At 31.6% G+C, this 15,740-nt stretch overlaps 4 protein-coding genes across 6 annotated transcripts in view; all 4 read right to left on the bottom strand.

Annotated features, from left to right (window-relative positions):
• The window catches only part of LOC119839849 (cytochrome b5 reductase 4), a 45,821-nt gene extending 44,496 nt beyond the window's left edge, over window positions 1-1,325 (bottom strand). For both annotated transcript variants that reach the window (XM_038366258.1, XM_038366259.1), the window contains exon 1: window positions 1,070-1,325. The gene's annotated coding sequence lies outside the window, so the exon portion shown is untranslated. The remainder of the gene's footprint in view (window positions 1-1,069) is intronic.
• On the bottom strand, window positions 101-902 carry LOC119840177 (sentrin-specific protease 8). Its single transcript, XM_038366691.1, has 2 exons — window positions 470-902; window positions 101-309 (listed from the first exon to the last, which is right to left on the bottom strand). The coding sequence occupies exons 1-2, from the start codon at window positions 900-902 to the stop codon at window positions 101-103; spliced, it is 642 nt and encodes a 213-aa protein (XP_038222619.1).
• Window positions 1,326-4,503: 3,178 nt separating the features above from the next.
• LOC119840077 (cytochrome c) lies at window positions 4,504-7,516 on the bottom strand. Of its 2 annotated transcripts, none has more exons than XM_038366580.1 (4): window positions 7,344-7,516; window positions 6,671-6,746; window positions 6,306-6,414; window positions 4,504-5,206 (listed from the first exon to the last, which is right to left on the bottom strand). In XM_038366580.1, the coding sequence occupies exons 2-4, from the start codon at window positions 6,740-6,742 to the stop codon at window positions 5,061-5,063; spliced, it is 327 nt and encodes a 108-aa protein (XP_038222508.1). In that variant the 5' UTR covers window positions 6,743-6,746; window positions 7,344-7,516; the 3' UTR covers window positions 4,504-5,060. The 2 variants fall into 2 exon arrangements, with proteins under 2 accessions (XP_038222508.1, XP_038222507.1); XM_038366579.1 differs by having other exon boundaries at window positions 6,671-6,749; window positions 7,344-7,515.
• Window positions 7,517-10,946: 3,430 nt separating this feature from the next.
• On the bottom strand, window positions 10,947-12,277 carry LOC119840178 (glycosyltransferase-like protein gnt13; the record flags this gene model as incomplete). The annotated part of the gene is made up of 2 exons (XM_038366692.1): window positions 11,197-12,277; window positions 10,947-11,125 (listed from the first exon to the last, which is right to left on the bottom strand). Coding segments are annotated over exons 1-2 (1,260 nt in total), but the record flags the coding sequence as incomplete, so codon positions are not given.
• Window positions 12,278-15,740: the final 3,463 nt, after the last annotated feature.

Here is a 15,740-nt window from a genome sequence, read left to right on the forward strand (position 1 = left end):
AAACTAAACTAAAACTATAAAATAACAATTTCATTATTTAATCAACATTAATTTATACTAATAAAGAAAAACAATCTAGTTAACAAAATGAGAGGCACAATTATCGGGAACTAGCAAGATTTTGTATTATTGTGAGTATTTCTTTCCTCTTAGCGCTTGGGTTTATTCTCATCATCATATCACAGGAATTAATTTCTCTATGACTTCTAGCAAATTCCGCTAATCTCTCAGTATTACAAATAACATGAATTCCACAGTCATATCCATTACTTTGTTGCACACACTCCTTGTCCACAAAATTAATTAAATCTGAAAAAAAGAATAATTTACTAGTAACTCTCTTTAAACAATGGTACTTATTACAATTTATAGATTTAATTTTTGATTTCAAATGCTTCATAGTTCAAACACAATATGTTTAATAAAAGTTCAAAAGGAAATAAAGTATAAGCATATTGATATATACTACCTGCTCTTGATAAATAAGTCATCAAATGACTTGCAAAATCCCAAGCTACGTTATGATTGCTTCCTGAAGATGAGTCCAGATGAAAAAAACAATTCTCCACTTTAGAATAAACCAGTAAACTCCAGTGGGATCCCCCAGCTGTATCGGGTGAACTGTTATCATTCAGAGCAAAGAACACAAATTTCTTTGTCTCAATATTAAGTGGTTCCAAAAATATCTTTATTTCTTCTGATGATACCATTTTTATACATTGAGTTACTTCTGGTGACACAAAGAGTATATCATTTGAATCACTGAACTTTACCTTCTCTAAATATTCAAAGTAAAATGATATAATTGTATCATTTAGCCAGTGTGGTCCAGTCAAAAGTTCAACATCAGATTGGTGCAACAAAGTTTCATGAAAACTCAATACCACGTACGCCTTTGCCATTTTTACGAGAACAGTCGTCACTTAAGTTTTGGTTATCAATAGAAATTCTCTTGATATCATCTGGTAAGCAACAAAATATTCGACAATAAAATGAAAAGAAGGATACTCGGACAATAAACAACGGGAATTATAGGATAATAATATAAATTAACTTGCATAAAACTTACCAGTTAGTACAGGTGGGCATTTATATTGAACTTGAAACACGCTGAATTGGTTTTCACTCACGCAAACATTTAAATAAAATCTCCGGTAAAATATTCTAAGAATAATTATATCACTTTTTCACATTACACATGCGAGTTTCATGGATCATGTTCATGATATATTGTCTATTCATACATAAAATTCATTGCGAAAGCAAAAATAAACTGCAAATCTTATTTTGCAGCAATAATCACTGTCACAAGTCATTTCAGATGACAGTAACGTCAGAACTCAGATTTCAAAAGTCAGAACTGAAATTATGCCAGATGACATATTAACATTTTTATAATATATACTTGTCAAATATTGAGATCGAGCCACGAAAAATTTAACTGAGACGCCGTGCTCTTGAGGCCTAAATAATATTGCCAGTATTAGAGTTGAGAATTATAGATGTTATAAATATTTATATCACGTAATAAAATCGAAAAGGTAAAGAACAATTATTATAACATTACTCTGTAATTTTTCTATAATTTTAAAGTGTTGTGGTAACATATAGTAGCATAACAATTAGTAATGGTGCTGTATGTGAGTTGTTAATTTTCTACACACATTTATTTATCTATTTCAATACAATAATTTCCTATAGGGTTCAAGACAATGTGGTCAAGTTGCCCTACTTGAGTAGGTACATTTACTACATTATGGTCGACCTGTAAATTTTTTATAATATGTATGTATATGTGTATAGACAATTCCTATAAAACAGAGTAATTCTTGTCTATCTAAAATATTCTTACGTAAAATAAATAAACATCAATAATCATTATAGCAACAAGCCTGGGGGCAATTTAAATAAACAATACTGGTAACATTATTTTAGTCGGCATTCGATGCCTAAAATCATAAAGTAATAATATAGATTGTAGATATACATTATTTTATATGTGGGAGTCGAGCACGCTTCAGCAGAAATTAGGCCAGCTCGCTCCGAGAAAGTACCACATCCCCACAGATAAACGGCGTGAAATAGTAGCATACTATTGTGTTTCGTACGGTGCTTGGGTAGAGCCGCAGTCCATCGACTTATAACATATTATTATTATACTACTCTTTGACTTTTAAGTTCTGGACTCAAGCTTATGAAAAATGAGTCAAGACACAACTACACATAATCACGCGCGTACAGATAAAGTTCTTTTAGTCATGTGCATACACTGAAGTGTGAACGCGATATTTGTGTATTCGATTTTTTTGACGATTTAAAAAAGATTTAGTACAAAACGATAACTTGCACATTCACATTCTTGTATTGTTTACACACTTGAATATCGTTCAAGACGGCAACTTGACGATATTAAAGCCACGCTACAAGGTGTCACGCTTTAGGCAGCGCCGGCGCAAGAATTCGAAGAGGCACTACCTCTGCGAATATTCATGGGCGGTGGTGATCACTTACCATCAGGCGAACCACCAGCTCAGTGGCCCGATAATAGCATTAAAAATAATGTAGAGTACATAGGTATTAGTGTCTAACACAGATTAGTAAATAGGTTAATACAAATAATAGGTAGCAGGAACATAAATTATTATCAACAGTTTTAAAATGACTGACTGATCATTATTATAATGGGATATTCAATCAATATTATTTTCTCAAATTGGCCACGATTGTGAACAATGCACTATTGACTATTCAATACAGTTTAATTTAATTTATTGTGGGAGTCGAGCACGCTTCGGCACAAATTGGGCCAGCTCGCACCGGGGAAGTACCACACCCCCACAGAAAACCGGCGTGAAATAATAGCTTGCTATTGTGTTTCGTACGGTGAGTGGGGGAGCCGGAGGCCCATATCCTTTTCCTTACCCTTCCTAGTCCTTTCCTTTATTCCTCTCATCAATCCTTTCCTAATCCCTTCCCAATTAAAGTCGGCAATCCATTTGTAGAGGCGAAACGTCTGCTATTGACCTTACGCCTCTCCAAATGTTCATGGGCGGTGGTAGCGCTTACCATCAGGCGACCCACCAGCTCCGTTGCCGACTGTGATGTAAAAAAAAAAAAAAAAAATTGTGATGGCTGGATGAAATAATCATATACAAAGACCTAACCGCAACGTTGAAATTGTATTTTCCTGTACAAATTCCCTTTATGACTATATACTCTATTGACCTGCAAATAAAATCACCACAGTAGCAACATTTTTCTTAATTTTTTAAATCGACGTATTTGAAAACTGATTCAGAAAGCATATTCCAGTCTCCCTTGCATTTCGTATAAATTCTATATTCTTCGTCGAACGTAGTCCGAAAAAAGTAATATACTGTGAGTAGGTAACTATAGTAGGGTACACCATAATAAGGTAAGTAACTTCATCTAATGCATACCTATCGGATATTTTATCGTTGTATTATATTACATGAATCCGTATGCAATGTGAAAATCCGAATCTCTATATGATATCTTATCTTATATCTTCGAGCAATTCTTGTATATATATATATATATATATATATAATTGGAATCTCGGAATCGGCTCCAACGATTTTCATGTAATTTAGTATATAGGGGGTTTCGGGGGCGATAAATCGATCTAGCTAGGAATCTTTTTTAGAAAATGTCATATTCGTGTTTTATCGACTTAAACTTACTTTTTTAACAAATAGGAGGCGTTTGAGTAGTCCCAATTTATTATGACTCTTCCTGACATCTATTGGCGAATAATAATACTATTTTTTGGCGAATAATTAAGTTTTTAAAACACAATTTATAAAAAAACAAAAAAAAAATACCGAGCAAAGCTCGGTCATCCAGGTACTAATACTTTATACAACATAATTTGCAATACGATCGTATAAATTATTCTTCATTACTCAGATTTAGGTCGGCTTACACTTCATTATCAGCTGTACTATTGTTTCTGCGAAAGCGTAATCGTTTCTCGTTGCAATCCATTAAGTATCTTATATGGTTATACCTAATTATGTCATAACAAATAATGTGATATAAAAACACGAAAAAGATCCCCTATGCAATTTATATACCTATAAAGAGATAAATTAGTATGTGGTAGTCGTTTCGCGCTTCGGCACGAATTGGACCAGCTCGCACCGGGGAAGTACCACACCCCCACAGAAGAACGGCGTGAAATAGCATTCTGCTAGGTTTCGTTCGGCGAGTGGGGGAGCCGGAGGCACATAACCTTTTCCTTACCCTTCTTAGTCCTTTCATTTATTCCTCTCCCCAATCTTTTCTTAACCCAATTTAAAGTCGGCAATATATTTGTAGAGGCGCAAGGTCTGCAATGGACCTTATGCCTCTCCAAATGTTCATGGGCGTTGGTAGCGCTTACTATCAGGTGTCCCACCGGCTCCATTGCCGACTATGACATAAAAATATTACTGTTAAAACAAAATAAAAGGATAAAAAAAATAAAACAAAACTTAGTAATTGTTTATTAATTATCATAAATTTAATATTAACTAATAGTCGGTAACAAACCATGGTATCTATTAAATAGATCCACTTTAGGTACAAATAAAATGCTATGAATGATATCTATTAATAATTTAATAACATCAAAAACATTCACAACATAGTTACCATACACAATTATTGCTGTCAAACAATAGTTTACGCACATTTGTAGTTCACACTCACATTTGTCGCAGTGTAATATTAGGTACAGCAAATGACACCTAGTGATATAGATCAAAAATCACCAGACAGCTGCATTTACTTTAGTAATAAACAATTTTACTCTAACATACTGTCAACGAGATTCCATAGTGGGCCATTGGATAAGGCCTGGTCCACCAGACCCATCCGTTGCTATACCTATAATTACAGCGACTAAACTTTTATTATACTATTGTGTCACATGAAATATGAATGTACAATAAATACATAATTACACAATAAGGATACTGATTTAGCTAAGAAATTAGAAGGGCGCCAATAGCAACAGAACATTCTATTTCTATGATTTTTTCCTAGATTCATAAAAGTTACTTAGTGGCTTCCTTGAGGTATGCAATGAGGTCCGCACGTTCATTGGCCTTCTTTAAACCGGCGAACACCATCTTAGTTCCGGGGATATACTTCTTAGGGTTCTCCAGGTACTCAAATAGGGTGTCCTCACCCCAGGTGATGCCTGTAAAATTAAAAAAATATGATAAATGGCTTAATAACACTTGATAACAATTTTATATAACAATGCTAAAGTCAAGGGCAAAAATCGTATCTCCTTTCATAACCTAGATATGATAAATAGATAAGGTTTTGAATATGTTATATAAGTGCTTAAGCACATCAATCTCTCCAATAATGTCATTGATATGGAGAAAATTTTCTATGCTGATAATGACCTCAGTATGTAGTTTACTTAGATTTATATGGGTTGAAAATCTTCTAATCTTTTTCCTAAAACACTCTTCAAGGACAACATATAGTATGCTCACATATTATACTATTGTTACTTTTTTATCATTTTATGATAATATGTAATATTACATTGTTCTACATCAATATGCTGTATAGATAATAAATATTAAATACTTATAAAATCTTTATAACTTCAATAAAAGCCCTCTATTCATCATTTTTTTTTATGTTGTGCAATAGAATGATTGAATTTTACAAGAAATCTAGTTAATATATTGCAATAAACAATAATCTTCATAATGTAATGTAAGTTTAGTATAACTCAAAAATTTGCAACAAATAAAAATTTTATCATTTGGTAGAAAAATTCATTTTGCAGAGAATGTATTCTATTGTTATATTGATTTACTTTAATATGTTATTTACTACTGTACATAAAATCTTATCATATTATAAGCGACTTGTAAAAAATGAATCATAATTTGATTGATAAAATCATTTGATATGCATGATGTAACATTCCGTATGCTGGTAAAATATGAAACTGAAGATATATCAAGAGCTGAAAATTGCATTAATATAAATTCTCATAGTTCTAGCAATACTCTTCTCGTCTATATCTATCAGTAATTGGAATACTTTTATTTGCCATTACATAAATAATTAGCTTAGAGAGTGTATTTTTGTAGGTACTAAAAAAAACCTTGATCTTTGCAAGTAGTAACAAAAAGTGCAATTAAAACATGCTCTGAGTTATTAAGCATGAAATTGATAAAATGAGAATAGTATTATAAAAAGCCAAATGGTTGCGAAAAGATTTCAATAAAACAATTAAACGATAAATTTATAATAAGAGAATTAAAAACTACCTTTGGACTTGTTGGCATCTGAGTATGAAAATCCAGCAGCTTGACCAGTTTTACGTCCCCAGAAGCCGTGAAGGTTAGGGCCTACTTTGTGTTTGCCGCCAGCTTCAACCTATTAAAAAGTGATTTTGCCAGTTAACAAAAAGAGTGCAGGGATTATTTTTTCCACTCCAATGTATGGAGAAGGTTTCAGTTTTCCTCATTTAATGCAGAGGTATGATGTAATAATTTATACTATGCTATAAAATGAATAGTTTGCAAGAATTGGTAAATCCTTGTGTCACTGAATAGATATTATATTATACATCAAATAACAATCATGTCTGCCCAAGATAAAAATTATTGAATGATATATAATATGAACTTACAGTGTGGCATTGTGCACATCTTTGTACAAAGATTTTCTTTCCATTTTCAGCATTACCAGCAGGTACACCCATTGTTCTGCTGGAAAAGAAAGTAATATATTACTATATATAAGGAAAACAATTTAAAAAATGATTTGTAGAGAAAATTAAAGTATTGTTGACACTATTAAAGAATTAACAAGACGATAACACATTTAAGTCCTACCATCTTATACTGTATTGTGTTCTTGAATCATTATTTCTAGACCAACATTACATAACACAAAGGTCAATGACGAAAGCGAGCAATGTTAGATATGTGCCATTGAGACCATGAAATCGTATTAGAAGATAAGCTAATTTTAAATCGTAGCAAGTTTCCATTCAAAGTAGGTCAGGATAACGTGGAAATCAATGTCAGTGGGAAATCTAGACTAAGCTTAGTCACGAGCACATTATTACGTAAGCATGTGCAATAACCTTACTATGGAAATATCATTCAATAATCGGTAATTATTAAAGCATATAATAGAAAGAACAATAAAATAAGCGTGTTATTATTTTCTGACATATCTACAATTTTTGTAACGCTAGAGGTTATAGTATAGTCACTGAAGAAATAATATTAGCTAAACCACGAAAACTGTAATTTTATGATTGGTTCTGTTAATAATTATATAAATAAAATGCTTACTTTTTATGTTTTTGTTATACTCGAAGAATGAACAATAATCTGCGAATTTTCTCTTGAACTTTGGTACAAATTACAACCAGTGACAACCGTCCCGAACTAACGCTAAAATCACACGACACGACGCACTACAAACGACCTACGTACGACTGTGAAGTATGGAACGTGAAGGGCGGTGGGCGCGAGCCGCGAGCATAAATCGTAGGTTACTGAGTTGCCATCATAAAAAATTTAGATAATTGTTTAATTTTTAGTTTATTGAAATGCTTCATAAATGAGAAATTTTCTTGAAAGAATAGAAAAAATTCGATCACGGTGCGAAACTCGAACCCGCGTTTCTTGCCCAACCGCAGCAACGCCCAGCCAGTAATCGAACTTCTTCCACTCCTTCGGTTTCATGTGCCTAAGGGGCATTCCGCGCCATCTATTGAGATGATTAAGAACCATCACAATCTATACGAAACATTATTTCAATGATAACAATATTGTATCGATGGAAAGGCCTTTGTTAAATTTAATTTTTAGTTTATTATACTGGTACCTTCCTATTTAAAAGATTTTTTTTTTGAAAGTAACATGCACTGAGGCTCATTCCCGGTTAATCGTTCGGGATCTCCTTCATTTATTTTTTATTATATTGATTATAATTACATCTTTTTTTCTATTCTTTCAAAAAATTTCTCGTTTATGAAGCATTTCAATAAACTAAAAATTAAACAATTATCTAAATTTGCTATAGCATTGAAATGCTTCATAAACGAGAAATTTTTTGAAAGAATAGAAAAAAAGATGTAATGCTATAGCATTGAAATGCTTCATTGAAATGCTTCATAAACGAGAAATTTTTTGAAAGAATAGAAAAAAAGATGTAATTATAATCAATATAATAAAAAATAAATGAAGGAGATCCCGAACGATTAACCGGGAATGAGCCCCAGTGCATGTTACTTTCAAAAAAAAAAATCTTTTAAATAGGAAGGTACCAGTATAATAAACTCAAGATTTACATGCTCTGTTCCTCACATTATAAAACACTATCTGCTCGCACCAGCTTCGCTTATGGTATGTTATACATAAGCTACATAATAATATGTATATACCACAACCGAACAGTGTCAAGGTACAGCTTCTCAACGGTGAAAGAATTTTTGACAATGGTTCTGAATTGTTTAAGTGAAAACATTAAAAACATATATACAAAAATGCAACTACTTATTCATGATATTAGTTCAAAAAGGCAGTTGGAGCGCGCTATAAGACGAGCGATAAGACTCGAGCGTCGCTAGTTATGTTTGCGAGATAGCGCGCTGTGTGCGTGTTAATTTAACAGAGAAAAATTTCCAAATTTTGTCTTTGATTTTTTATTATATTGGAAAAGTTCTTTGTAAAATAAATGTATGAAGAAAATAATAGTCATGACTCATGAATAATTATATAAATCAATTACAATATGTAATTAGATAAATGTTCATATATTGCTATTTTTTAAACCAATGTAATTAGTATTATTAATCACTTATTATCTTTGGAGAAAGACACGGGCCTACGGCTAGGGGAGTAAGGGACTCGGCATACGAAACACAGTAGCATTCACAGTATTAGTTTCATAGTAGGTAGTATTTCATGTGGTCATGCCGATCTTATTTGGGGATGTAACTTTCTCCATAGATACTTCTTGCGTGCGAGTTAATTTTTGATAAACATTAAAAGACAGTGCTCATAATGGTGAACTGCTTCAAAATTATCATTGCTGTCTTAATATCATGTGAAAATAACTATGAAAAAGTCCTTTGTAAGCATTCTGTTTAATGTCATGGGCACGGTCATAGGTTTAAAGTATTATTAAAATTTAAATAGAATTATATATATTATACGTACCTAATCAATATTTATGATAAAAATAGTTATTATATTATATGCGCGGCTTTTTTAACAGATCGTGAAATTTAAATTAAATCTTAATCATGGTTTTCCTTATTCACACTGGAAACACTGATCCAAACCTATATTTTCAAAATTCAGTGATATTGTGAGTTCGTATTTTTGTGTGAGAGGATTTTATTACATATATGTATTATTTGAGTTTATAGGAAACTGTAATAAATCAGATCACGCTTCGCACTAATAATGTAAAAGTAAAAAGATGGTAGTCGGGTTTTTAAAATTTATTATATTTTATTTTATAATTGTCGTTCTAAAATTAATATTGAAATATCATGTGTGCGTAACTCTATTTATATTATACATACTTATGTATCGCTGTATGTCTGTCTAGTCGTCCGTCTGTTACCGGGCTCTATCTCATGAACCATGATTTCAACTGTCCAATTGAAATTTTCAGACATGATGTATTTCTATTGCCGCTATAACAACATATAAAAAAATCATCAGTCATAAATGAAATGGGTGACCATTTTTTAAAGCATATTTGTAAAGTACCCTCAGTCGCGAGTGCGACTGGCACTTGACCGATTAAGAATAATGCTGATCTTGAACTTAAAAGTGTTTATATGCAACACTTCTATTTCTATAGTTAGAAAAGCTAGGTATTTTCTATTCGGTTCCGGTTCTTTGTGCCAAGCATCAACATATCACGAGACAACTAGACGTAATGTGTTTGTTAACAAGCTATGGCTATTAATAAAGAGTAAATTATTTATTTTTCTAAAATCATTTTTACCTTCATACGGGTCCATTTTTCTGGTGTACTTCTTGAATAAATGTTGCATGATCATGAATATATCACATTAAAATTGTCATATTCCCTTTTAAATATTTTTCAATAATAAATACTACATTTAGTCTGTAGACTTGTAGAGGACTAAGAAAATTTAATTATTAATTAATTATTCACCCATTAGCCAATGATTGTTTTACGATCCGCTTATTAAAATATTCATTTTATTGCTAGTCATCTGCATCATAGTTAGCTTAAAAATAGCATATTTAAAAGCAGATGAATTTATTAATTCTTAATAATAAAGAACTGCAAAATGTTTGTTTGTCCGCGCTAATCTCAGGTGCTATCGTTCGACGTGTAATATTTATTTTCTCTTGAACATTAGGAATCCATTTTTAACAAGGCTATATAAAATTATGTACGGCGTGGGTGAAACTACGGGACACAGCTAGTTAAATATTTGTATATCCATGGGTTTTCGATGATCTAGATAATAGATTATTAAACACGTTAAAGAAGCAGAGGCCCAATTCCTTTTCCTCACCTGTCCCAGTCCATTCCTTCTTTCCAGTCTTCAATCCTTCCTTTTCCCTTACCACATAAAAGCGAGCAGCACATTCGTAGAGGCACTACCTTTGCGAATGTTCATGGGCGGTGGTGATCGCTTACCATCAGGCGAACCACCAGCTCAGTTGCCCGCTATGACATTAAAAAAAATAATAAGTCTTTGTATGTAAGGTATAGAAAACCGACCACTATAAAATAGATAGTATATTGCCATAGAGCTACTTAATTACATCAATGTAATAAGTTTAAATGGGGAAGAAATTAAATAAAAGGATTTACTTAGTAATGAAATACTAGGTTATATCCGATATTTATTCATCAAATATTCATTATTCATGCAAAACTTATATAATAGTGATTTTGAAAAACAATGATATTATAAGCACAACTATAATATTCCGTGCGTAAATTTGTACAGAGTAAGCACCGTTGCATAAATCGGAGTGGCAAATTGTACAAGATTTGTATCGAATGCCGTATTCAGCTAAATTGTTGTTCAAGCAGGCGTTACCACAGTCTCGAATAATAAAAGATATACCTGAAATTATATATTTGTCAATGTCATATTACAGTTTTCTATATTTGCAAGTTCCGAATTATTTAAATTACCTTTATGTCGGTAGACTTTCGTCAAACATGCGTTATGGTCCTGTCGGCAATACTTTGTTGGAGTTCTTCTATCCGGAGACCAGCATGAAGGGCTAACTGTGCTACTACAAGCATAACAAACTCGGGGGTGATCGATTAGCATCAAATTCGACCTGACCATGTCTGAAATACCAAAACCTTTAGTTGGATCACCTGTGATATTTCTTAACTCCTCAGATGAAAATTTGTGATTTAAATGGCTGAATAAATCTATATCCATATCACCTATGTCTTGCTTTAATGTATTACTTTTGTACTCACTTGCTATATCATTAGAAATTGTTGTTGTTTCACGAGCAACATTTAATGGGGATATTTCCTTGTTCACGTCGCTTAATATTGGTTTGGGATTGTAATTGTAATTTAAATTATTGAGATTATTTAGAGTATTTGGATTATTTAGATTATTTGGGTTATTTGCTTTCACAACCTTACGATTTAAATCCACATTCGTGACAGGCGATTGGATCTGAGATCGCTGTGGTGGGTTTTCAAATGGATTTAAATAGTTTCGTGGAATTTGTGCCTGGTTTAAATCGTAAGGATGTACTCTTCGGGTATTATTTTTTACATTGGATATCGTATTATTACTATCCTCATTATCATCATCATCGTCTTCATCATCTGTATATCTGAACATGTTTGCAGCTTCGTTTTTAATTAATAAAGATTCAAATTCAAACTGCTTATTAGTTTTATCCACTACGTAATCGTTTGGATGTGAATCTGTATTGTTGTAAACAATTTTTTCGGGTTCACCCTCAAGTCGTAAGGGGTGGTCTTCAAAATCTTTTAACATTTCAGCTAACACTTTCATTTCTAAATCCGCGATATCAACACCCTTATCATTTTTTTGATCAATTGACTGAATTATCTGGGACTCTTTGTAAGTCGGAGCTATTTTCGTTGTATTTTTCGTATTTTCTTCTATATTTCCACATTTGACGAGTCGTTGAGCTTCTTCATTAAAACGGCCTTTTAACGTATGTACAGTTTGTTTGGACCCATGATTATTATTTTGAATTTCATCGTCATTATACATTGTTGAATATACTTCGCTTTTAATATATCGTGGGTGGCCTATAATTAATAAAATTGCATTATCCCAAATATTTGAAAAACTAATTTTTATTTATTGTAAATATACTTACAAAATAAAAATAATATCACAAGCACTGAAATTCGTATCTTCGACATTTTTGTAGTGTTTGTATTCAAGTGACTCGAGTCAAGTTGGTGTTGTGAGTGTGATACATGTTTAAGTTTATTAAAAGGAAAGTGTGTTTATCTGCAAAATGCTATATATCGATATCAGTGTATTGTGATTTGGCATACTGGAATGGTATTTCAAGAAAACAATAGCCGTCGCGCATAAGAGGATATAATGTTCTGATATTGCCTTTCGAATTTTTATGGGAGTACTTTAAATCGGTCCATGTAGGTATAATCATAATACGAAATTAAGAAAACATTTCACGCGTTTGTAATTAAGATTAGCGTTGTTTTGGGACTTTATGATTTAAGGGTGTTTTTTTTTTTCAAAATCCAATAGATAACATTGATACCTAATGTTATTTTTTTTACATAGCTCCTTACTATAATGATGCTTTGTCATTTTAATTGCAAATTTGGCCGTAAATGAAAGTCAGCCACATCACTCAACGTTATAACTCAACTAATTGGAATCACGTTCCACTTTCAGCTTGAACAAATTGTCAGCCTAACGAACGTTTAAATTCGTCAATTTTGCATTTGGGCAAATATAATTTTTGTACAATTAATTTCCTATCTAGATTTTTTATCATCTCCTCGAAAGTGTCTTAGGGTTATTATGGAATTTAAAAATAACTACAATAAAATTGCTGACGGTATAACGTTTAATGACAATTAAGAGCTAATGTGCCGCAAAAAAAATACAGGTAGAAGAAAAATAACTGGCGTACATCATCACATCACTGCGGGTTTAAAAGATGTCCTTAAAATAGGTTGGATATAATATATTAATACATATTGCGTATTTTGTAGATCCCAATAAGTAGGTGTGTATATTATAAATATTTAACCAAATCAAAAATTACATTCAGAACTGTGTTAAGCATAATTTATTGAACACCAAGGTGGCAAAATTTTCAATATGGAATTTTTGAGCCTTAATGAAAAACTTGTTATGAAATATCACGTCCATGTTCCCCAAATTTTATTTTGCTTCGGGTCAAGAGTTATCCAACAAAAGATCATTTTAACTAAACCAATAACCATAAACTTATATATCAATTGAGGAGTCCTTTGTGTTATCGATAAGGTCACCATTATGTTACGTAGATAAGTACAAAGGTAAATTCTGTATATATTTTGGTTGTTGCAAGGAGTACATTTTATTTTATTTATAAACTAGTTGTGTCCCACGTCGTACATGATGTTATAAGGACTAGGTACAGCTTATTATAATATAACTTGCTCCATAAAGTAACTATATCATACAGAATTTTTTTGTCAAATCGGTACAGCAGTTAATGAGATTAACGCGTTGAAAGCAAACAAACTCTTCAAGTAATTATAATTATTCGTACACATTTAATAAGAGTGTACATTGTTACTAATGCTGCATTGTTCATATTTAACTTCAATTTAATAATTTGTACGTGTTTTTAATTAAACTTGCATGTTACAAGGTGTGGTGACTCGAAGAAGAATTCATGAATTTTGTAAGCTCCATTTACCTACTACGTCATTATAAACCTTTAAAAGTTTAAATAAGACAAAAATAACGAAAAACTTTATAGAATTCGAGTTCTTAATTAATTCGTTAAAATTATACCAACACAAGACTGCATGGACACAATTCTAAGTTTAAAAAAAAGATGAGCGAAAAAGTCATTAAAGAATTAAAAGAAAACGTTTCAACGTAATGAACATTAAGTTAGTTTAATGACGCTATAAACGGTCCAATATTTATACATTTACCAAGCGTCCTTGCGGAACCCTAATGCAACATAAAACACGAAATGTATTTCTTGCTCATCATTTATTTTAAATTATTGTATGGCAACGTAAAAATCAATTTCAGTCATGGTAAAAAGATTTTTTTTAAATATAGTAAAAAAATCCACTAAAATAATGATGGTTAATTTGTTTATTAGTTTATTAGTCAATTTGATAGGTTTCATGTTAAAAGATTTTATCACACATTCCAATATGATTAGATATAGGTAGCTGTTATTGTAAATTAATGTTGATTTCAATAAAATTTCATATTATTTCAAATGACAGATAATTTAAGAAATATTTCATCCTTTTTAGACATATTTATGTAACTACTGTTTATTACTCTTTCCTATTTTTTGTTGTTGAGTAGTTGCCTGATAAAAATCGTTATCAGCGATAAGACCCTCATCTGTTGATGCAAAAATAGTATTAAGGAGTTTTTATAGGTTGATAAATTTCTGTGTATGTAGTATAATTTAATACATTTTAAGATCGATTGCCCGCTATTACACAATAAAGTTACTAATAGTTGAATAAACGTTTTTATATTTCATAATTAGTGTGTAAACATTTAGCTTTGATGCTTTGTGAGAGATTAAAATATCTACAATTGTCAAAAACATCTTAGTTCGAAGTATATATTCTCCATAATAGAGCAAAAGCTAGAAATTATAGCAAAGTAAGTTAGTGTAAACGCCATTTGCAAAATTGATTAATTTTAATGAATATGCAGTATGCGGTTGCGGTGAAAATAGAGTGCTTTCTCACAGAACAGTCATTGTAACCTTCCTAAAATTAAAATAGCACTGTTATTGTAGTTGTTTATTTTGCAATTATACTTGTGTAATATACTTTATCCGCCCAGGTTGTAAGTTGCAACCAATTACAAAAAATTACAGATACGAAGGCTAAGAGGATAACGTTCACATTGTAAAATGTTTCATTTAAAATAAGTAAATTTTATTGGTTGTAGCATGGAAAGAAAATAGTTAAAAATCTTCTCCTAGTAAATTTAAGAGAAGACCTGTCTTCCTTTCTTATGTGAAGGAACCGACCTCCCTTAAATATTAGCCATCCCATATCCATTCTACATATTTACATGAAGATGTTAATAAGCTGTTTATAAATAAGTATTAATAGCTAGTTAGACGTAGAGTGCAATAAAATATGTGTGTGTGTGTGTGTGTGAACTTCGAGAAGAAAAGTCGGGAAGTAAGTCTCGGAGACTCGCAAATGAGTCGCGGGCACCAGCTAGTCAGAAAAAATTAACCTCTTCTAACATATCTAAAATATCTATGGTTTATTAGTTGCATATAACTAAATTGTGATTATGTCATCTCGTATCTGTTACAGCTGTGAGTTTAATCAATGAGCTAAGATTACATCATATATGCATAATAGTATGCCATTACATAAAGTCTGTAAACGGAAAGAAGAAAAGTATACATTTTTCACCGAAAAACTGTCCCCTAAGTACTTTAAATTTATTAATAGGTTCACAATTATAATTATTATATTTA

Source organism: Zerene cesonia, chromosome 5 (genome assembly GCF_012273895.1).
Source record: "Zerene cesonia ecotype Mississippi chromosome 5, Zerene_cesonia_1.1, whole genome shotgun sequence".
NCBI lineage: Eukaryota > Metazoa > Arthropoda > Insecta > Lepidoptera > Pieridae > Zerene > Zerene cesonia.

Bases quoted from the DNA above. Each gene is read 5' to 3' on its own strand.
- LOC119840177 (XM_038366691.1), bottom strand. From the start codon at position 902: ATGGCAAAGGCGTACGTGGTATTGAGTTTTCATGAAACTTTGTTGCAC. The intron at 310-469 runs GTAGTATATATC...TCTTTTTTTCAG, and splicing joins GACTTATTTATCAAGAGCAG to ATTTAATTAATTTTGTGGAC.
- LOC119840077 (XM_038366580.1), bottom strand. From the start codon at position 6,742: ATGGGTGTACCTGCTGGTAATGCTGAAAATGGAAAGAAAATCTTTGTA. The intron at 6,415-6,670 runs GTAAGTTCATAT...ACTTTTTAATAG, and splicing joins GATGTGCACAATGCCACACT to GTTGAAGCTGGCGGCAAACA. The intron at 5,207-6,305 runs GTAGTTTTTAAT...TTAATTTTACAG, and splicing joins AGATGCCAACAAGTCCAAAG to GCATCACCTGGGGTGAGGAC.